The 23,584-nt window shown below is 47.2% G+C and overlaps 1 protein-coding gene and 1 pseudogene across 2 annotated transcripts; one reads left to right on the top strand and one right to left on the bottom strand.

Moving 5' to 3' along the window:
• Nucleotides 1–230: 230 nt before the first annotated feature.
• Nucleotides 231–14,306, bottom strand: F2 (coagulation factor II, thrombin). Its single transcript, XM_019743675.2, has 14 exons — nt 14,152–14,306; nt 13,613–13,773; nt 12,910–12,934; nt 12,612–12,662; nt 11,190–11,295; nt 10,945–11,081; nt 9,454–9,768; nt 8,981–9,112; nt 8,717–8,843; nt 8,071–8,238; nt 7,410–7,583; nt 6,987–7,168; nt 650–720; nt 231–494 (listed from the first exon to the last, which is right to left on the bottom strand). The coding sequence occupies exons 1-14, from the start codon at nt 14,228–14,230 to the stop codon at nt 351–353; spliced, it is 1,872 nt and encodes a 623-aa protein (XP_019599234.1). The 5' UTR covers nt 14,231–14,306; the 3' UTR covers nt 231–350.
• A 3,063-nt stretch (nt 14,307–17,369) lies between these two features.
• On the top strand, nt 17,370–18,443 carry LOC109453661 (ATP synthase F(0) complex subunit C2, mitochondrial; annotated as a pseudogene). Its single transcript, XR_012497709.1, has 2 exons — nt 17,370–17,383; nt 18,016–18,443. The product of XR_012497709.1 is annotated as an ATP synthase F(0) complex subunit C2, mitochondrial (transcript).
• Nucleotides 18,444–23,584: the final 5,141 nt, after the last annotated feature.

Genomic DNA, 23,584 nt, shown 5'->3' with positions numbered 1-23,584 from the left:
CGAGGAATAATAGCACCCAACAGGAACAGCAGTACGTACAAGACGGATCAAATAAATGAAAACAAATAAGGACATAAAGACCTACCGAACATGATTAGGCGCATTTATGAATCCTGCTCTCCTCTCACCTGGCCCTGCCGTAGGAGTGTGGGTTCTATTCAGTCCTCTTTATCCGCTAGTGGGACTGGCTCGGCCGGAGCTGCGATGAACAGCGCTGTGAGCACTGAGGCTCGTAGAGTGGGTCACTTTTATTGAGAACCATAGTTACAGGAACAAACCACAAAACTAATGCTTTCACCGGATTAGTTTCTGTAGTTTTGCAGTGAGGAGCCTAGAATGCAGGCGGCCCCCTAACCTCCAAAGCGATCAACGACCTTCTTTATCCATTTCTTCAGGCGGAACACATGTGTGTAGAAACCATACTTTCCATCCCTGTCACAGCCTTCACCCCATGAGACGATGCCCATTTGATACCAGCGGTCGTTAAAGGGGCTCTGAGGAAGAGACATGGGGTTTCCAATAGTCAAGTCCAAGGTCGCGTCTGTATTATTTTGTCAGGTAACTATTACTGACACCTGGGGTCCCTCCCTACCCACCCTGCCTCCCAGATCTACCCACCAGCTCCTGGCCTTTAGAGAAGCCAGCTTACCTTCATGACAAAAGGTCCCCCACTGTCACCTTCACAAGCATCCCCTCGTTTTCCTTCTTCGGGTTTGTAACCTTGAGAGAGAACAGCAGTACTCAGGAGCATAGCTCATTCTCCAGCCACTCCCCTTCCAAGAGACATAGCTGTGAGTGTCCACTTGTCTGTCCTCTTCTAGTCGCCCTTGACTTGTCATTTCCTCACCCCACACATCTAATCCTTCAGCAAATCTTGTCAGCTCTCTCTTCATATATCCCAAACCCAACCACTTCTCACCACTTCTATACCTGGTCACATAACATACCTCTATCCTGAACTAGTAGTTTCCCTAATTCCACTTTTGCCCACCTCAATCCATTCTCCACCCAACAGGCAGAAGGACTTTAAAAATACATCAAACTTACAGGTAGCTGAGGATAATGGCGGCTGCCCTTATCCAATCTCCCCACATATCCTCAACAATGCAGAACAACAATGGAAGCTACACAAAAAAACCACACCTTCAACATAACTTCAACTTACAGAGAACACCCAAACTTCAAATCAATTTAATATATCTAATTGTACACCTAATATTAAAGCTTATGTGGAGATGAGGATGGGAAAATAGCTATTAGATAAAAGAAGTAAGTCCAATTGAAATATAAACCTTTGTAAGTAACCCCAAATCTACAAAATGAACAGGTGAAAACTAAACAGATCCATACAAAGATTCTATAGGAAAACAAAAAACTAAGAAACAAAACACCTTGGTACATACATACATACAATGGAATATCGCTCAGCCATTAAAAAAATGAAAACATTGTGACAATATGAATGGACCTAGAGGGTATTATGCTCAGTACAATAAGTCAGACGGAAAAAGAAATACCATATGATCTCACTTATATGTGAAATCTAAAGAACAACATAAATAAAACAGAAACAAACTCGTAGATACAGAAAACAAACTGATGGTTGCCAGATGGGAGGAGGGAAACAAACAAAGCAGGGATATTAACCCTGAAATTGAAAATAATTAATGAAGGACACTTTTAATGCTAAAAGCCACAATTCACAATGAATAAATAAGTTATGAATATGTGCACCAAATAACACAGCAACCACATTTATAAAGTAAAAAATATAACAGAGGCTGCCAAAAAAATGTGTACACATTTTAAGAAAGGAAAATACTGTATTAAAATTGTAATAATATATATCCATAACAATAGATGAATACAAGTCACGTTTGACTTCTGCAATTACAAGAGGTGCTCAAAGTGGTTACCATCAGCATAATTTTAATTCAATTTTTTCCTCTCTTAAAATGCTTATACATTTTTTTGGCACCCTCTGTATATTACAAGCAATGTAAGGAGACAGAAATACATTAATAAGAGAATTTAACACACTGAACTCAGTATAAGACAACTCCAATGAACTGAAAACAAATAAGGATATAAATGACCTAAATGACAAGTGTTGTGGTACATTTATGAATATATATATCAAGCTTTACACATGGATAATAGAGAACACACCTACACACCTCAAGCACATGTATAACACTCATAGAAATTAATCAAACAGCTCTCTCAAATCAGTTCCATAAAGTAGAAATATTACAAACAATAATCTCATCATAATGCAGCAAAACTCAAAATTTTTAACAAAATCAAAATACAAAAGGGCCCTCTCATCTGGAAATTTAAAAACCACCTATTAAACAACTCTTGGGTGAAAGCAGAATACGTACAAACTGAAATTACAGAATTTCTAGAAAAATAATGATAATGAAAACACTACATAGTGTTTTCTACGAACAGAGGAAAATGCATAGCCCTACTCAAAAATAAAAAATAAATTGTCAGCTCAAAAGACTAGAAAGAGAACAGCAAAATAAACCAAAAGAAAGCAAAAAAAAGTTTTTAAAGATAAAAACAGAAATTAATGAAGTACAGAATTGAAAAACAATAGAGCTAATTAAAGAGAACAGCAAAATAAACCAAAAGAAAGCAAAAGAAAAAAAATTTTTTAAAGATAAAAACAGAAATTAATGAAGTTACTAGTAAGTCAAACACCTAGGTATCTTTTGTTTGTTTTTGCAACCACTAGCTAATTTACTCAAGAAAAATAAGAGGGAAAAAAACACAAATATATAAAATAAGATGCCAAGGGGACAATGTCCCCTGGAAAGGGACAATGTAGACCTGAACAATCTGGAAGACGTTTCTTGTGCTTGGATAAAATGACTCAACAGCAAAAAGATGTCGGTTCTGGGCAGACGGGTGGCTCAGTTGGTTAGAGCATGAGCTCTGGGCAACAGGGTTGCCAGATTGATTCCCACATGGGCCAGTGAGCTGCGCCCTCCACAACTAGAATGAAGACAACGAGCTGCCACTGAGCTCCCAGGCAGCCGGATGGCTCAGTTGGTTAGAGCGCGTCCACTCAACCACAAAGCTGCCAGTTCGACTCCCACAAGGGATGGTGGGCTGTGCCCCCTGCAACTAAGATTGAACAACCGCAACTGGACTTGGAGCTGAGCTGCACCCTCCACAACTAGATTGAAAGGACAACAACTTGACTTGGAGCTGAAGGGTCCTGGGAAAAAGACACTGTTTCCCAATGAAAAGAAAAAAAAAAGATGTCAGTTCTTCCTAAATTTCTAAATTTAACATAATCCAAATAAAAATACCCACAAGCCTTCTTATTGAGCTAGACAAGTTGATACCAAAGTTCATGTGGAAAAACAAACATGCAAGAATTTCCAGGAAAACTCTGGAAAAGAAAAACTAAGACACAACAAGCCCTACCAGATATTAAAATATACTCTAAAGCCTCTATAACTAAAACAAGACAATGTTTTAATATAATAGACAATAGACCAGGAGAACCAAATAGAATGTCTTTAAATAGAAACAGATTTAAGAAACCTAGTACATGATGAAGGGCAAATCACTAGGGCAAAGATAGAAATTTTAATAAATGATGTAGGGACAGCTGGTTAGCCATTTGGAAAAGATAAATTTGATCCATACCTTACATCATACACAAGCATCAAGTCCAAATGACTCAAGAGAATAAGAAAAATGAAACCAAGTACTAGAAGAAAACATGAGTGAATTTCTCTACAGCCTGAGTATAAGGAAAGTTCCTCTAACTCTAACTCAAAACCCAGATGCAATAAAATGAAATGTTAATAAATTTGACTACATAAAAATATTTAATTGAGTGGCAAAAAATTGAAAAGTTTAAAAAAACTAACTGGAAGAAAATATTTGCAACATGTATCACAAACAAAGGTCTAATATTAATATGTGAAGAACTCTTAAAATTGTTGAGAAAGGGATGAAAAATGGGCAAAAAAATGATATAAAAATGGTCACTAAGCATATGGAAAGATGTTCAACTGCAAAATATTGGAAACAATCTAAATGCCCAGACACAGGAAATTGTTGATTACACTATGGGTAACGTAGTGTAATGGATTAACTCCATGTAACGGAGTATAATGTGGCTATTAAACCTTTTTCAAAGAATAAGGAAAAACTCTATAACCAATATGGAGTGGATTTCCAGGATATATAAAGTGAAAAAAGCAAAGTACAAAAGAATATCTATAATACGTTACCCTGTGTGGAAGAAAAAGGAAATAAAAGTGTATACATGTATCTGCTCATTTGCGCAAGAAGAAACACAAGGAGAGTAACCCATAAACTACTGAGATTGCTTAACTAGAGGGCCTGGATGGAAATGGGATGGAAAGGATGGGGTGGGAAGAGTATGGGAGGGAAAGGGGAGTGTCAGTTCTCTGAGTATAACTGTTTCAAAGAGTCTGAATTTTAGAACCATGTTAATACTCCAAAAGCAAAATAAAAACAACAAAGATGGGGGGGGGCAAAACTGAATACAATAGAAAACAAATGAACCTAACTGTATTTTAAATAAATAACGCAGAGGAGGAGAAAAAATATCCAACCCAAGTTACTTTTGAACATAGTAGTTTAACTACATGTCCTCAGGCCAACGACAGAAACAATTAAAGAAATGCTGAACTCTAGTTAGGAGGATTGTTTTAACAGCGATTGATGAGTGATTCTCAAAGTGTGTACTCTACTATTGATTAAATAAGTAAATATAATATGGAGAATGGGAGTCAGGTTTCTCACTGTCAACAAAGCATTGTAGATGTGGAACAGGGGAAGCTAAAATTAATCCTGTTGGATTGCTATGGGAGGTATCAATGTGAACTCATGGTTTTAGATTGATGGCTAGGTAGGAGAGAGGGGGGGGGAGAAAGAGAGAGAGAGGAATAGATATAGATGTTAGTCTATACATAACACACACTTCCGGTTCTGTCTACTGAGAGGACCTAGGAGCAATGACAGCCCAACAGCAATGTGCACACCTACCACCTAGATCCTGGTTTCTAAATACCATTCCCCTCTAGAAAGGAAGTAGGACGAACCAGCAACATTCGGCTGTGCTGAAAGAAAGTATTCAAAGAATAACAGGGACATCTCCAAAAGTCACAGACGTCAGGTTGCAGGGACTCCCACTGGCCAAATCTGGGGTAATTTGAACATCAAAATAATGACAATAACAAATTATAACCCTTGGAATAAAGTAAGGCCCCATGAGTCCACAATGACAGAATGAAAGGAAAGGTCTTCCCTGCAGTAAATTAATAACTAATAAATGTAGAAGGAATGACAGAATTAGAAAATCACCATGTGGCAGCCCAATAGTTGGGAGAACAATTTGATGAGAAATAGGATAGACAGTATCAAAATTTCACCCCACCAGATATTAATTAATTACAAAGAAAAAACCAGAACTTTACAGTGAGAAACCTGGCAGATGTAGACACCATCTTAACCAAGAGGTCAGAGTTAATCTCACCAGTTAGCGACAAATCAACATCACACACCTGCTAATGGGATGCACTGAGAAGGCCACGCACACTTAGCCTGAATCTGCCCCTGAGTAAACTTTAACCCCAAACTGAGGGCTAATCTACAGATTCACTGCCTTGTACTCATCAAACATGTCAATGTCATGGAAGACAAAGAATGATTGACAACTAAAGACAATGACTAATCCTGACTGGATCCTGGATGAGAAAAACATTTTTCTTTTCTTTTGCTATAAAAGACATTAGCAAATCGGATAAATGAAAAGCATTTGAACAACGTCTACAAATTAGATAATGGTATTATATCAGTTTTCTGATTTAGTTATTGTACTATGGTTATGTAAGAGAACATCCTTGGTTTTGGGAAATACTCAATTATATGGGTGAAAAGGCACCATATGTACAATTTGCTCTCAAACAGTGCGTGTGTATATAAACATACACACGTACCCAAAGTGGTGGTGGCAGAATCTAGATGATGGTATACAGGAATTCTTTGTATTATTTTTACAACTTTTCTGAGTCTGAAATCATACTAAAATTGTTTTTTAAATTTTAATTTAAGTTAGGCCATTTATTCACCTGCCCCAAACCCTCCAATAACTTTGTATCTCAATAAAAGCCAAAGTTCTTCCAGGCCCTAAGGGAAGTGGCCATCCTCTGCCTGCCCACCCATCTCCCCGTACCTACTGCTGCCCTTCCTGTGTTTACTGCACTCCAGCCACTCAGGCCTCCCTGCTCCTCCTCAGACATGCCAAGCATGCCCCCACCTCAGGGCCTTTGCACCTGCTGTCCCCTCAGCTTGGAGTGCACTTGCCCTAGACTCGCTCACTTCTTCCAGTGAAGAAGTCTCTGCTCAAACACCACCTTCTCAGAGAGGCCTTCTCCAACCAGTCCGTTTAGATGGTCACCTCTGTCCCCATGTCTCTCTCCCTCACTCTGCTCCATTTTTCTTCCTAGCAGGGATTGCTATTCTAGATCTCTTTTATCGACCATCCTCCTTCTAGGAAGGAAGCTCTCTGAGGACTCAGGCATCCATTTGGGTCCTTGTTGTAGACCGTGGAATACTGCCTGGACCCCTAAGCACTCAATTAATATTTGTTGAACAACTGAACAAATGAATGGCTTTTCCTCCCCCACCATGGTCTCTTGTCATTATCTGGGCTCACACATACTGACCACGAGTGACCAGCACCACGCCTAACACTTTGTATACACTGTTGTGTTGAAGCCTCACACCACCTTCTGGAATAGAGGCTTTAATCTCCATTTTACAGAGGAAGAAACTGAACCTCCAGAGGTTAAGCAACTTTGCCCAAAGTCATGTGGCTTGTAAGTGACTGGGGCCAGGACTTAAACAGGTCTGTGCTCCTAACCTGTCTCCATCTCCCCGACCCCGAGGCCCTGCCGTTCCCTCTGCCGTGCCACACCCCGGGGACTTACCGGCACAGAACATGTTGTCGGTGGTGCGGATCCGGGTGGAGGCCTTGCACACTGGACGTTCCACAATGGGCACGTTGACCACTTGCAGGACGTTGGGCTGTGCGTCAGTAGGATTGGCTGTCCACGTCTCCTTCAGGTTGCCCCAGCCGGTCACCCGCCCTTTGTGTCCAGCCTGGAGCAATCTTTGAGGAAAAGAGACAGACCTAGTAAGAACCGACCCCGTAGGAGTCTGGCCCCAGCACCAGCCCTTGGGGACCTGAATCTCAAACACCAGTGCAGAAAGAACTTGTGGGTTTGCTCCAAGAAACTGAGGCCTGGAAAAGGGAAGAAACTTCTGCAAGGCCTACACAGGGACAGTCAAGCCCAGAACTCAGCCCAGGCCTCTTAGCTGGCGGCCACCCACGGCCCCACTTGGCACCCCACCTCACTGCCGTCTGCTTGTCCGGTAGGCACACAGGATGGATGTAGGGGCTGAAGGAGATGGGCTTCTTGAGCTTCAGCAGGGCAATGTCGCGGTCCAGCATGTCCCTCCAGTTGTACCTGGGGTGAATGTAGATCTTCTCCAGCATGGAGATCTTTTCAATGCCTCGCTCATACCTGCGCAGACCCCAAAAGAGACACGGGGAAGCCATAAGCCACCCAGAAAGTGGCATCAGTTCCTTGAGGAAGGAAACTGCCTGCCCTCAAGGTCTGGGAGCCAGGGTGACCAGCAGGTCGTCAGTGAGGTGGCGCTTGGTAGCTCCTTCCTGGACTGAAGCTGCACAGAGTTTGGAGTCAAACAGTCCAGGCAGATGGGGGAAGGACGGCAGGCTGCAGGGCAAGGTCCCAACAGTCTCGATTCAGAAGTCACTCCCAGGCCATGTCCTGGTGTCTGGGGGGGAGCGAGGGGCAGGCCAGGATTGCACTCTGCAAAGTCTTAGTTTCTCTGACCCCAGCTCCAGGCCTCGGTCAGGACATGGCCACGTGGATTCTACAGCAGAGGCTGCTGGGTTTCCTACTGTGGGAGCTGTACCGCCACAGCCTGGCACCGTCGCTCAGGAGGACTCAGACCCCTGACAGACAGCCCTGGACCCCCATTCTGTACCTGGTGCGGGAATGCTTGCCAATGCGCACCAGAAGTTCATTCTCAGTGAAGTTCTTGTCCCAAGGTGGGTACAGGAGACAGTGGGCAGCAGTGAGGACCCAGCGGTCACTGATGAGGCTGGCCCCGCACAGCAGCTCCTGGGGATTCTTCCGGAAAATCATCACCTGCCTAAGAGGGGGAACAGGAAGCATTATAGCTGAGGAGCTGCCCCTCCACCAGCCCTAGAAGCAGCAAGTCCCAGATTTAAAACTAACTGACAGACCTGCCCGCTGGGCCCAGACCCCAGCTTGACCTGGCCGCCCTTGGGAACTGGGGCATCCACGTGACGGCGAGGGGTGGCCTCGTGCTTTCTGCACCCTTCCCCAGCTTCTTCTAGTCCAGAGTTGCGCTGTTTAGCAGCGCTCTGGGGTCAGTAGACCTGAGTTCAAGTCCTGCTGTGCAACCCATGAGCGGTGTCACTTAGGCAAGTCCCTTAAACTCCCTGAGCCCAGCTTCGCCTTCCGCATGTGAGAAGTAATAAACCCAATCTCAAAAGACTGTTGCGAGAAATCGATGAGATGCTGGGCCTGTGAGGGTCAAGAAGTTTCCCTGGGCTGGGGGCCCAGGCCGAGTGAAGACAGCACCGGGTAAAGGGTCAGGAACGCACCAGGGTGCCAGGCCCAACTCCGCGTCCGAACCCGCCACGATGCGCCCGCCAATGTAGGACTCCAGAAGCTCCTGCTCCGTTTTGTCCTCCAGTGACTTCTTCTCGAACAGAGGCCGCAGCCCACAGTCTGCAGAGCAAGCCGAGCGGTGAGAGACCCGGCGGTGAGAGACCACGCGCAGCCTCCACGGGTGGCCCGGCGGCCCCGCCCCCGCCCCCACCCCCACCCCGCCCCCGCCCCGCCCCGCCCCGCCCCCGCCGCCTCACCTGCCTCCCCAGCGCCGAACGTTGTCTCATCAAAGAAGGTTTGGAACTCCTCCGTGGCGGTGCGCCCTTCAATGGCCCTGTCGGGGTCCTCGCCCTGCCCGTCGTCGACCATCTCCTCATCTATCGGCTCCTCTGCAGGGACCCAGCACTAGATGGGACAGGGCTGCGCTGCTCCTCACCCACCCTTTAAACCTCCCCAAGACTCTGGCCTAGCACTGGAGACCATTTGGTGTAGAGGTTAAGAGCACGAGTTCACCTGGATTACTAGGCAATTTAACTTCCCTGCGGCCTCATTGTACTCAGCTATGAAATGGGGATAAAATCTATTCCCACCTGAGTTAATGGACCAGCTGTAATGAGCGCACTCACTTACTCATGTGTCAAGCCATAGGTTAAGGGAGGCGCTGTTCTCATTATTCGCTGCAGGCTTTGTCACCTGTCTCAGGTCCCCTCCCCAGGCCCTGCCCTCTCACCACAATAGTGGAGGTCACAGTACTCGAAGTCACCAGGCATCCCGCCCACGTAGCACCAGGCGCCCTCCTGGTCCCCGTCTGGGTTGCGGCAGAAATTCTCCACCAGTGGCACTGCCGGGCTGAAGTCCTGGTCCTTGCTGAGGGTCTTAGCCTGGCTGCTGGCCCAGGCCAAGCAGGGGGACCCATGGATGGTCACTGCCAGGTTTCCCTGGTAATTCTGGCCACGCTCAATGACACACTGCTCCACTAAAGGTGACGCATTCACCGTGGAATCTCGGGAGCGTGGGGTCAATTCCACAGTGAAGCCACTTGTGCCTGGCGGGTGAGAAGGCAAGGGAGCAGAGTGGGACGACACATAGAGCCAGGCAGCCAGAATTTGAACTCCTGCCTCGCAGCCCTCTTCTTGTGTGACCTCAAAAAACTTCACCTCTCTGGGCTTCAGTTTGCTTGCCTCTGAAAGGGGTTGCTAATGCCATTCTTGTAGGGTCACTGAGAGATTTAAACAAAATGCATGTCACAACTGTCTGGTGTATAATAGGCCAGAGAAAGTAACTAGGTTTCACCGCCTGTAATCTATTACAGGGCTATCTGTAATCTATTGGTACTGACTGTCTGGAGTTTTTAAAGAAAGATTCTGTGTTTTTATAGAGGCACAGCAGGAAATGTAGCTGGGATCACTTAAGGGTGTCTACACAGGGCAGTAAGTCAATTTCAGCATGCTTTCTCCTCCTCTTGACCTTGACCCTGGGCTTCTCTGGCCAATGGAAAACGGGCAGAACTAATGGTGCCTGGTCTGAGCCTCGGCCTGAAGACACAGTGTGAGTTTCTGCTCACTGTTTGGTACTTTTGCCATCACCCTGGGAATATGGTGCTGTTTAGCCCCAGAAGGAGTATATATGGAGCAGACCTGGACCCAACCCCCACAAAGCGCCAAGCACAGCTGGACCCATAGTTTGAAACAAAGCCACCAGCCAAGCCTGGATTACCTCATGGGCCCCACAAACACATGAGCAGTGCCACCCCAGCCACCCCTCAGACACATGAGAAATAAATGGTTATTGATGTATGCCCCCGAGCTTTTGTGGTTGTTGGTGATTCGGTGGGTTTTGTAGCACGATTATAGCTATAGCTAACTGACACATCACGGGAAATAAAAATGACAGAATGGACTGTATGAGGCTTGCTCAGTGGGGCTAGAAAGGGCACGTGGACTGAAACAGTTAGGGAGGGCTTCCTGGAGGGAAGAGGGCCTCGAGCAAGACGGAGAGCATATCTGGAGTGAGCCACAGCCTGGAGCATAAGGAAGTGAAGTGGGAGGGAGAGGGGGAGGCTGAAAGCCAACTCCCTCTGGTCTCCTGGTTTCACTGACCAACAGGCCCAAATAGGTTGTAAATGACTAACCCCCACTTAACGGGAGTCCGGCCCTGGGTTCCTGTCGCAGGCCCCATGCAGACGCCTTGGCCAGGGACTGCCTGGTCACCCCTAGCTCACCACAGATGGGGATGCTGCACTCCTCCCTCCGCACGGTGGGGTCCGAGGTGTAGCACCAGGGCCCACTGGTGCTGCCATCTGGGTTGCGGCAAAAATTCTCCTGCAGGTCAGCCCCAGGGTGGGTGGTGGAGTTGATTCTAGAAAAGGAAATGGCTCAGCAGGAGGCCGTGCCCCTTCAGTGTCTCCTAGCCCGCCCCCCCCCCCCCATTCTCAGCCCGCTGGCAGACAGGCTGCCCATCACTTACTCAGGCTTATGTGGGTAGTAACTCCTCCATAGCTGGCACTCGATGCCTGACCGGGTGAAGCTCTCGTTCCCTCGGTAGTTCATACCCAGACCTTCAGCACAGTTACCTGCAGAGAACCCAGTCCGTCTCCCCCCTTTGTCTTAGCAAAGCTCCATCTACCCCTTCCAAACTCCTTCTGGCTCACGACTCTTAACCTGCACTTACTCAGCACCTCCTCTGCACTCAGCAGTACTCCAATCCATTTAACAGTAGTCACTGAATATTTACTGTGACACAGGGACAGGCGCAGTGCCAGGTACTAAGGACATAGTGATGAACAAGACAGTCATCACTATGTCCTGCCCTCACGGAGCTTATATTCAGTGGGTCTTCATGGCTAGCAGGATGAAAAAGTGAACAAGGCCTAACCTGACCCTGGTCTACCTGTCCTGTCATCTTAGCGCCTCGTGCCTCAGGGCCTTTGCACATGCTATTTTCTTTGCCTGGGAATGCTCTCCTGTTTGTACATCAATGCATGTCACAAATCCAGGAAAAACTCTGCTGCTTCTGGGGAGCTGTCCCTGATTCTGTCAGCAAACTACAGGCTCCTTCTCCTGGCATTCTCTTGGTACCTAGAACAGAATTTTTCCTGCAATTACATTGATGTTTTGTGGTTTTGTTTTCCTATGAAACTGTGAGCTTCTTGATTCTCTCAAAACATCCAGCACTTGACATAGTGCCTGGCACCTAGCAGGGGCGTAGTGAAATGTCTGTTAATAAGTGATTTAACAAATGAAAATATGGCCAGTGATTAAAGAGCTCATGTTGAGGGGTCTGTTGTCACACTAACAGTGTATTCAGAAGGCTTAGCAAGGTGGTGCCATTTGAACTAGACCTTGAAGGATAGGGAGATTTTCAGTAGGAAGATGACAATGTAAGGAAGATGCAGGAAGTAGGACCATCTTGGCATGTTCGGAGAAGAGCTTGCTGTCAGAGTAGCTGGGGGTCTGGGTTCACGGTTGGTACAATGGAAGATAAGGCTAAAAGGGGAGGTTAAGGCAGAACCTGCAGTGTTTGCCAGGCTAAGAAGCTGGTGCTTTATGCTGGCGGCAATGGGCAGCCACTCAAGGTTTTGGAGAACGAATGTGACATATTCGGAGCTCTGCCCTGGGGACATGGGGAAGACTGGCATGGACAGGGCTTCAGATGAGAATGAGGCCTTGAACATTAATTAATTCATTATCTATTCATTCATTTGTTCCTTCAACATTAATCATCTTACCAGAGCCAGGTGCAAAATAGCCTTGACAGCAGAACAGAAAGGCAGAATCAGAAGCTGGGGGCTGCCGCCGCTGGGCAACCTGCTGACCCACACCGCCTCTGCTTTCCTCCCAGGCTGTCCCCTTCATATCCTGACCTCCCACCCCCACATCGATTCCTCACCTTCCAGACATTCAACGAGCTTTTCTCGAGGTTTCCTCACCAATTCACAAGCTGGAAAAGACCCAGAAACACCTTTGGAATTGGGGTAGGGACAAGGTGGGCTCAAGTAAAGGGTGGGACGACATTCAGAAACAGAGAGATGGACAGACAGATGGAAGGGACGGAGGGAGGATGGGAGGGAGGGAAGAGGCGTGGGTGGGGGTGGATGATTGGATGGACCAGATTCTCTAGAGTAGAACATTCTCTAAGTGGGGTCCCCAGGGCTTTCCTCCTGAAGCAGACCCTTCCCAGCGCTCACCTGTGTACTTGGCCCAGAATGCATCCTGAAAAGCAAGGGCTGAGCATGAGGCTATGGCAGGACGCTGTTGTGTTTTGGTTTTTAGTAAACATTATGTCTTCTCCTTATACTTTTCTCTTTCCCTTACCCTGGTCACTCTGGGAAGGTTTGTGGCAGTTTCCTGCTTTTGTTTCCAAATGCCCCGGCCCACTAAAGAGAGGAAAGCTTTCCTACCCCCACCCAAGTCTGAAAGGGATTCCCCTGGGTGGGTAGACTAGAGAAGAGGGGACATGGGGTGCTGGCCGTGGGGTTCAGGCAGAGCCCCAAGGAAGGGAAAGGTTGCAGGGTTCCCGGAACAGAGAGCCTAGGCCCAGGGTTCCCAGCCCCACCAGAGTCCCACGCCCCAAGATTGCAGAGACTTAGCAGAAAAGCTGAAGCGGAGAGGCCACGGGGGCAGAGGCTCCAGAGATCCTGAGGTAGACAGATGTCTGAAGCCTGAGAGGCCCCCCGATGTCCTGGAGCCTTATCAGCCCCCGAGACCAGACATCTGGACCTCCAAGGTCCACAGGTTGTTCACCTTAGCAGCCAGTAAAATGGGGCCCAGAGATAGAATTAGGTTAAAGAGCCGGGATGCTCCTCGCTCCCCTCACTTGTGCTCCTAGAGTCGGGCCCACTTGGAGGGACCCCGGCCTTCTTCAGAGCAGCCTGGCCCTCCCTCCCTCACCGTGGCACTGGTCGACTCCAGCGCCTCGAAAGCCTCCTCGTAGCTGCACTGCTCCTCTATGCACTCTCGCTCCAGGTTGCCCCTGCGCATCTCCTCCAGGAAGCCACTGTTGGCACGTCGGACTCGGAGCAGCGACAATGCTTGCTGAGGGTCCAGGAACACTGCAGTAGGAGGGGCGTGGGACCGTGGCCTGAGGCAGCCTGGCTGTCTTGGCCATCATGGGGGCAGGAAGCACGCCTGGCCTGGCCTGCTGGCTTCTGAAAAGGGGTGTCTGGGATGGCGGCAGGACCTGAAAGCCTGCTAATGGTAGCCCACTAGCTCCCCTCCTTTCATGGGTCACCCCAGTCCACTCCCCATATGGCAAGAGAGAAGTCGTCACTGTCTGGCCAGCCCTGAGCACTGGACTCCTTCCCTAAGCTGGATACTGTGGCTGAAGCCCACCTCGGGCTGGCTCTGTGTTCTCTATCGAGCCAGGGGACCTCAGCCATGGGCCCGTATCCCAGTCCGCCAGCCTATTCCAGCTTCCAAGCCCCCCTTACCATGCTGGCTGTGCACAAGGCTAAACAGGGCAGCCAAGGCCAGGCAGCCAGGTAGCCACGGGCCTCGGACGTACGCCATAGTGTGTCGGCTTGGGACGCGGAGGGCTCATCCTGACCTCGCAGGTTAATGTTAAACTCATATGAAGAAATCAGCTGAGAGGAAGTGGTCAGCAGGTCAGGGCCATGGGGACAAGTGAGTAGATACTGTGTTTCCCAGAAAATAAGACCTAGCTGGACCATCAGCTCTAATGCATCTTTTGGAGCAAAAATTAATATAAGACTTGGTATTATTATATTATGCTATTATATTATATTATATTATATTATATTATATTATATTATATTATATTATATTATATTACATTATTATTATAGACCAGGTTTTATATTATAGTTAAATAAGACTGGGTCTTACATTAATTTTTGCTCCAAAAGACGCATTAGAGCTGATTGTCCAGCTAGGTCTTATTTTCTGGGAAACAGTGTAGTCCACCCCACCATTTGGGAGCACAGGTCCTCCTGGGACCAGAGATGAATGGTCTGGGAGGAAGTCCCAAAGGAAAGACCAATGTAACCATCATCATCCAGCCCCCACTTCCCTGAACATGTACCAACTGGTGCCAGTGGGGTCACAAGGTCTCTCCAACTCCTTCCAATCCTAACATATGGTGACGGTTGCTTTAATCTCTGTGTGCCTCAGTTTCCTTATCTGTACATGGGAAGAGTACTTTGATGGGGAGATTAAAGGAGGTTGTGAATGGAAAGCCCATGAAAGTGCTTACTAATCAGTAGGTACATGGATGTAAACCAACGGGGAGGTTTGTGTGATTCCCACACACAGATATAAGAAAGTAGAGACCAGGGTGAGGTCAGTAAAGTGCTGCCCACCTTGCCCTAGGACACACTTGGGGCAGGGACAGCCAACATTTGCTCTCAGCCTCTCAGCCACTGAAGGAAGGTCCCATTTCCCCTGCCGCCCACCTGGGGAGCTGTGGAGGACTGTTTGTGTGCAGTGGGTGCCCGGGAGGAGGTGTCAGGGCCAGGCCTCCTGGGCCTCTGTTCTGCTTCCTCTCATCTCCTAGGACCTATTGCCTGGCTTCTGGAAACAGGGGCCAGCCCAGTTCCCAGGGTCTCACGGTGGGGCCCCTCCTGCTCCCCCTGTGGGCCTGGCCAGCCTACAGCACCTGGTGGTCCCACACTGCCCCTCGCCCAGCCCTGCTCCCGCCCTCCCCCACTTCCTGTTTACAGTACACAAGGTAAATATTAGTCCTAGGTCTAAGTAGGACAGAGGGACAAAGAGCAGAAACACAGGTTCTTACCTCGCTGTCCTTCAGGCCTGACCATTCAGGGACTGGACTGCGGTTCTGTACAGTCTGGGAAATCACAGGGAGGGCTCTTCCCAATGCAGAGAACTGGGGACCAGGACTCCCATGAATCAGCTTAATTCCTGGGTCGCCCAGTTCCTACATTTAGATTTATACATATTTATGTTATATATTTCTTATCTTCTATTTTTTAAGGTGAGACTTAATGTATATACAGTAATGTTAAAACAAATCCTAAGTGTTTAACTCAAATTTTCATGCGTACACCCATGTAACCACCACCAGATTGAGAGAGAACATTTCCAGCCCCCAACTGCCTCCGTTGTGTCATCCCTAAGAGAACCTCTATTCTAACCACCATCACTGCAGACCCGTTCTGCCTATTTTTGAACTCCATCTAAATGGAAACCTGCAGCATATACCTGTTTGTGTCTGCCTTCTCTCGCTCAGCACGTTTCTGAGATTCAGCCACACTGTGTGTAGCAGTCCTTCCTTTAAAAGCTGCGTAGTCTCTCATTGGATGACTATAGAACATTTTATTTCCATTCACCTGTTGATCGGGCACTGGGATTAGTTTCCAGTTTGGCGCTATTGTGAAGAGTGCTATGAACAATCCCGTACAAGTCTTCTGGGGCTGATAAGCACTTGTTTCTGTGGCTCCAGGCCCAGGAGTGGATTTGCTGGCTCATACGGTAGGTGTATGTTTCGCCTAAGTTGCTGTGACAAATAATTGTTTCAAGTGGCTGTGCTAGTTTACACTGTCACCAGTAATGTCTGAGGGTTCCAGCTGCTCATATCATCACCAACACCTTATATTATCCAGCCATTTTGTATTAACCATTCTGATTGACATGTAGGTGTCTCATCGTGGTGTGTTTTTTTTTTAAAGATTTTATTGGGGAAGGGGAACAGGACTTTACTGGGGAACAGTGTGTACTTCCAGGCCTTTTTTCCAAGTCAAGTTGTTGTCCTTTCAATCTTAGTTGTGGAGGGTGCCGTTCAGCTTCAGGTCCAGTTGCCGTTTCTAGTTGCAGGGGGCACAGCCCACCATCCCTTGTGGGAGTTGAACTGGCATTGAGAGGACACGCTCCAAACAACTGAGCCATCTGGGAGCTCAGCAGCAGCTCAGCTCAAGGTGCCATGTTCAATCTTTAGTTGCAGGGGGTGCTGCCCACCATCCCTTGTGGGACTCGAGGAATCGAACTGGCAACCTTGTGGTTGAGAGCCCACTGGCCCATGTGGGAATCGAACCGGCAGCCTTCGGAGTTAGGAGCATGGAGCTCTAACCGCCTGAGCCACCGGGCCGGCCCCCTCTCGTTGTGGTTTTAATTTGTATCCCTGTTCCTCATGACATTGAGCCTACCACCACCCCCCTTTTTTTTGACTGGAATGGTGAAAAGATCTCACCTCACTAATTTCTTTAAAAATTCCATGTTGAGTAAAGAAAGGGAGAGGGCTCCTGAGAAGCGGAGAGAAGACAGGTGTGGTTTCATGCTTCCTGCCTGGAGGTAAGTGGTCCTCCTTTTTCTGAGGACCAGCTTGGGCCACTGCTGACTCAACCTGGAGAGGGAGAACAGGTAAGGGGCAGGTGTGGGGGGAGTGTGGGGTGTTGGCAGGGAGGACAAAACACGTAACGCACGGCACCTCTTCTACTGAGGGTTCGGGGGCTGGGGGGGGGGGCTGCCCCCTTGTTTCCTCACTGTCAGAAATCCCAGTCCTGACAGACCAGCACCACAGCACGGAAGACAGTACTAGTTTGGGAGGCCAGTCCTTGGTCTCACCATCTGTAACACCAGAATTATACCAATGTTCACTCGCAGCTAAGTAAGATCATGATGGACTCTTTGCTGACTCTTATTTGGAGTTGCAGCCTTGCCAAGGCCCCGTGTAGACATGGCCATCAACGGGCAACTTGTTGGGCCATGACTTCTTCAAGCTTCTTGATTGCAGACAATGTTCCAAAGCAGAATCCTTCAGTTCTCTGAGCACTGGGAAGATGAGATTCGGTTATAAGGGTTCCTGCTTTCCTAGACTTATTTCTGGGTTTACCTGTCAGGGTGATGAATTTACACACCATAATAGTATTGGCAGCAAGTCTATCTAGGGGGAGAACTTCATTTTGAAGAATATGGGTCCTGCCATCTCATTCATGACAAATGCTGGACCCAACCCAAATGGCTCCCAGTGTGTCATCTGCACGGTGAAGACTGATGGGTTGGATGGCAAGCAGGGGTTCTGGCCAGGAGAGAGACGGCAGCATATTGTAGAAGCCAAGGGGCGCTTTGGATCCAGGAATGGCAAGACCAGCAAGACGACTCGAGGCCCCTCTCAGTTTGATTTTGTTTTTATCTTATCTCCAAAGATTTCTGTTGCTCCTGAGAATAGCTCCAGCTCTCCTATCCTGTAATCTTCGTGTTCTTGCTTGCTGCAATTCTTTGGATTCCATCCTTATCTCCCTCCAGGTCTAGTTGGATTCAGAGTTAAGTTTATCATTATTAAATAAAAACTAAACTAGTCCTCTTCTCTGCTCTGTGACTAGCTCTCTTGCCACAGCCCCTCATCCCCTGAAAATGCGCGCCTGCGCAGGGCTTGTCTCCACCCCCTGGTCAGGAGCACCAATCAGCTGCTGAGCCAGCCAGTCACTGTCTGTAGTGGTGTTGAAACGACCCGAGACACTGACAGATGAGAGCCTCAGCAGCTTGGCAGCCCCACATATTCTGACCGCACTTATTTCTAGCCGCAGCCTCCAAACAGGCGCCATTTCAAGGGACATCAACACAGCAGCCAAGTTCATTGGGGCTGGGGCTGGGGCTGGAATTGGGACCGTGTTTGGGAGCCTCATCACTCGTTATGCCAGGAACCCTTCTTCGAAGCAACAGCTTTTCTCCTACGCCATTCTTGGCTTTGCCCTCTGAGGCCCTGCAGCTCTTTTGCCTGATGGCGGCCTTTCTCATCCTTACTATGTGAAGGAGCCGTCTCCACCTCCCATAGTTCTTTCTCCCGTCTCATCTGCCCTGTATGTTCCTTTTCCTATACTGTGGTAGGCTCAGGGTTTGACCGAGGAAAGACAAATACTGTATTAGAAAAACAAAACAATTAAACTATTTGCCCCCCAAATAAAACATGTTTGTGAAGTATGACAATGGTAAGCACTAAATAAACAGCACTCTTATGTGATATGATGATAAAACTGGAAATACACAATGCTGGCTATGAAGGGTTCTTCCTAAAACAGCAAACCTGGATCAAATCAAACCTTTAGCTTTAATTACTAGTTTACAGGAAATATAGATGATAAAAGAATAAGACAATCACCACATGGTGGTGAAATGAGGGACACTTGACATGACAAATAACTCCAGTTTCTCTGACAAATTTATGACATGGAAATAAAAGGGGTGGGTGAAAGACACTGTTCAGAATAATGGAAACCTAAGAGAAATCTAACAACCAAATGCACAAAGGAAATCGAATTACCATGATTAGTTTAGTTTTTCGAATTAATCAATTGTAAAAAGACTTTTTTTGACAAACAAAAAATTTAAATATAGATTTGGATCTCAGTAATAGGAAAGCATTATTGTTAATATAGTTAAGTATTATGTGACACATGGTTATATTTTTTTAAATTCTCATGAGTTAGATTATACTGAAGAATTTATAACAAACAGATGAAACAAGTATGGCAAGTATTAAGTAGATTCTTCTTAGATAGCCTCCATGTTTTCTTGGGTGAATACTCTTTACTTTGCAGAGAGGATTGTGGGAGAGCATCCCTTCTGTGAGTGGTTCTAGAAGGATCCTAGAGATCTGCCAGGCTGTGGTGGCACCACCAGGGGTGCAGGGCTCCAATAGACCCAGCACACCCTTAGTCTTCACGGTCCAATACAAATCCCCAGCCTCTAGGAACCATTCTCCTTGGAACTTTCTGGGCCCAGTGGGTACCATGTAACTGAACACATCATTCCTGTTTTTCACCACAAACATATGCCTGCACACATAAAGCGGACCATATTTCCCTCTAAGAGCAAAGCCACAATGAGGGGTTGGTTTCTGCCCAACATGTTGGTGTCAAACAAAATCATGGATGAGACCAACACTATGTTATGAGGCAAAGCTCCATAATCACTGAAAACAGTAAAATTATGTTCCAAGACATAGAGAATTTCAGAGCTAGAAGAAAGATCAGATATTATTAAATCCAGACATTTCAAAGCTTAGGACTCTGTGCATATACCACAGAGTGGCTTTCTCCTTTTGCTTGTAAAACAAAACAAAACAAAACCTCAAAATTGTAAATTTATCCTAAGACAAAAATAATGTTTTTCCCTTTTGGCTGAAATTATGTCTCTGGGTTGTTAATTACCTTACGTTTTTCTCAATCTGGTCAGTTTTCTATTTTGATTAAAAAAAAATAAGTCGATTTCTATTTAATAGAAATCTTTTAAACTACGGGAGCCATAAAAGACAAAAAGTTAGCAAAAGGGTTTCATGGTGAAGTGGAGACTGGGAACCAGTAATCTGGTCCAATTTCCCCCATGTCACTCTATGAGGAAATGGAGGGCTCCCAGTGGAGAAGCTCATTGATTAAGGTCGTACAGAGAGTTGGTGGTAAAGTCAGGACTGAGACGCAGACGCCTGCCTCAGACCATTGCTCTTCTCCTCACATGCCCCTCATCCCGAGATTCTGGGAGAGTGCAGCGTCCCTGTACGATGAAGTATACAGAGCACATGAACCCCAGTACAGAGCTATTGTGAGTCACGCTGGCCTGTCCCGAGCAAGCGATACCTACAGGAAACTTGTACTTAATTGTGCTTGTCTTCCAATGTAGGACTGATTACAATACTGTTAATAACCATCTCAAGCTAATATAATATTGAATGACAACTGTAATTAAATATACCGGGGGTGCCAAAAAAATGTATACAAGTGGACACTTTGGTCAACGTTGCTCAAGCAGTAGTTCGCTGTAATCAGAAGTGTCTGGACGCTGATGGTAACCACTTTAAGCACCTCTTGTCATTGCAGAAGTCAAACATGACTTGTATTCATCTTTTATCGGTATATATTATTACAATGTTAATAGTTTTCCTTTCTTAAAATGTGCATACGTATTTTTGGCACCCTCTGTATACATAGTCATGGGATGTACAGTATAGTCAATGGCATTGTAATAACTTAGTATGGTGTCAGGTGGGTGGTAGGGTTGGTGGGATTAACACTTTGTGAGGGGCCTAAATGTCTAATCATGTTGTTTTGTACACCTGAAACTAATAATTAAAAAACAATACTATTAATAACCAGCTATTATTTATTGATGGTTCACCATGTGCCAGGTACACAGTACTGAGGTAGGTACATATTTATGTGCATTTTATGGATGAAGAAACTGAGGCACAGAGAAACTAAGTAACTTGCCTGAGTTTATGCAGCTAGTCAAGGGCAGAGCATGGTCCATACCTGAACCTGTCCAGAGATGGAACTCATTACAGTCTAAGATGCTTTACGTTGTTTACAGGTCCCTAAACATGATTCAAATTTTTCCTAAGATTTTCTCATACCATTAAAGTTGCAAATCAGGACAAAAGATCCGCACTTCCTGATGTTTGGTTCGGCAGTTATAAACACTGTGTGGTTTAACTCGTATCTGTGAAAAGGCATCCAGCAACATTTTCATGGCACCTTTGCCCTAGTGCAGGAAGCAGCATTCAAATTCAGAGCTACATACACCAAATTGTTCCAAGTGACTATCAGGTGATGGAGGAATGCAGAAGTAGGGTGTGACGGTCTTTCGGCATTATGATGAACAAGAATCATTTTGAAATTAGGGAGGAAAATATATTCCAGTGACCAGCCTTTCAGAGAACAGTCACTGCACTGTAGTTTTAGCTGGAAGAGCATTAAATTAGGAATCAGAAGGCTTGGGCCCTGTCCGGGTTCTGCCGCTGCCTGGTCTCCTGCCTTGGCAAGTGACTTTTCTCTAGGCCTGTTTTCTCACCTGTACCCAGAGCCTGGACAAGGCTCGCCGACGCCTACTGTCACTTCAGCCAAGAGTGTGGGCAGAGCAGAGGCTCCCAAACCAGGTGCTTTCCAATTTGCTGGCTTTCATCTGTCCCTGCTCTGCATCACCAGGGAAAGCCTCAATGGCGGGGGAAGTTCTCCATCTATGTGGAGGATGTGGCAAGGGGCTGTGAGCATCCCCACCCTGTTTGGGCCTGAGGATTCTTGTGGGGTGTCAACAGGCCTCCCCAGCAACCCAAAGCATCCCCACTCCCCTTCACAGTTTGATCTCAAGCAATGAGTACGTCCCCCTAACAATACTGGGCAGACACCGCTGAGCAGTCACCTGAGTTGAAATGACCCTGCCTGAAACAGGAGCTGGAAAAGATTAGGACCTACAGAGACTCATGCAGGCTCCAAAAAAACAGGATTGGCTGAGTAAACCTTAGGATTAGCAGCTGGTTTTCAGGCTTTGGAAGGTGTGGCTTTTCTCTCCACTGATCCTTTCCTTCCATGTTCTGTTTTGGTCATTCGGCTCCTTGTTCTTCCGGGAACTCGCTGGGCTTTGCTGGTACTATTCTGTCTGCGGGGAATCCCACTCCTTCCGCAGACACAAACCTGGCTCACTCCTGTCCTCAGTGCAGGTCTCCGCTTGTGTCACATTATTAGGGGGCCTTTCCCGACCACCCTCTGTAAAAGCACACTCCCCATTTGAACCTCTCCCGAGGGCAGTACTGGTCTTCACTGCCTTTACCAGTCTGACGTGTTTGTTTGTCCACACTAGAATGTGCCTATGCCAGAGCAGAGACTATCGCTGCTAGATCCCTAAGTACTAACATGCAGGAAGTGCTCAAGAAATATTTGCCGGATGAATGACTCCATTTTTCTGCATTTCCACTGCTACCACCCCATTCCCAGCCACCTGAGTAGCCTCTTAATTGATTTCCTGACAACTGCACACCACCCCCCAACCTTCCCCAGGGGTCTCTTCACACACACATCTGCCCATGTTGTTCCCCTGTTAAATACGCTTTGAGGAGCTCCTCAATGTCCTGAGAATCAAGTCCCAACTCCTGCAGCGAGGCCTGTGTGACCTGTCCCCATGCCCCTCCCCTCATTCTTTTGGCTGCAGCCCTGCTGGTCTTGGTGCTCACACCCACGAGGCTCTCATCATGGGGCTTTTCATATGCAGCTCCCCACACCCCACCTGCCCTTGCAGCCCAAACGAGGCACAGCAGAGAGCGGAGGTTAAAAGCCTCACTCCAGTGCTAGATTCTGTGGCTTTGAATCTCAGCTCTGCCACCTAGCAGCTTTGTCACTTTGGGTAGAAGAATATTTAAAGCTTTGTTCCTCAGTTTCCTCATCTGTAAAATAAGAATACTACCACCTACCTCACAGGGTTGCTATGAGAATTATCTAAACAAACTCGCATACAGGACAGGCCCACAGGAAGGGCTGAGGGTTTATTGTCAGTGTTGTTCCTGGGGTCGCCTGCCTGATGCCGACTGAGTGAAACCCCATGAAGCACGTCCACCCCCAGGCCGTGCTCCTCTTCGAACTCCTACCCCAGGCGTTGCACCCCCAGATCAGTCTCTGTGAAGGGCCCCCCACCGCCTACTGCAGTCCAGGCTGCAGTAGATGCAAAATGCGTCAATTCCTCGCTCCTTCCCTCAACCGGGTACTTCTGGGCCAGGGACACAGAAGGGGACACGAGGCCCTCCCTAGCCACCTCCAATGAGTCTGGTGTCTGTCAGCAGCCCTTGGCAGTGAGAAAAGCCACCTAAACAACCTACAGCCTGACTGACAGACTTGTGAGCTGTGAGCTAAGCTCAGTCTCTGGCCTTTTAATCCACAAGTCACTCAGCGTGGTTCCATGCAGAAGAGCTTGTCCCTTAGGGAGCTCGACAGGAGTGACTCTCTCAGCACTGAGCACCCCACAGGGCAGCAGACCCCCTCACTGGGTGAGCTACTTCCGCAATGCTTAAAGAACAAGCGCCTTGTGGCGTTTGCAGGGCAGGAATCTGAGCAAGCTCTACTGCAAGCGGACAGAAAGGTCTGCAGTCTAGACTAGTTTACCTTCCAGTATCAGGAAACAAGCTGGTGGTCC

This window comes from Rhinolophus sinicus, linkage group LG06 (genome assembly GCF_036562045.2).
Source record: "Rhinolophus sinicus isolate RSC01 linkage group LG06, ASM3656204v1, whole genome shotgun sequence".
NCBI classification, from domain to species: domain Eukaryota; kingdom Metazoa; phylum Chordata; class Mammalia; order Chiroptera; family Rhinolophidae; genus Rhinolophus; species Rhinolophus sinicus.
Note: the sequence above shows the minus strand (reverse complement) of the source record. Positions and strands in the feature narration are given on the sequence as shown.

Bases quoted from the DNA above. Each gene is read 5' to 3' on its own strand.
- F2 (XM_019743675.2), bottom strand. From the start codon at position 14,230: ATGGCGTACGTCCGAGGCCCGTGGCTACCTGGCTGCCTGGCCTTGGCT. The intron at 12,663-12,909 runs GTGAGCGCTGGG...GGTCTTTTCCAG, and splicing joins ATTCTGGGCCAAGTACACAG to CTTGTGAATTGGTGAGGAAA. The intron at 9,113-9,453 runs GTGAGAGGGCAG...GGGTCCCTGCAG, and splicing joins CTGTGACCTCCACTATTGTG to AGGAGCCGATAGATGAGGAG.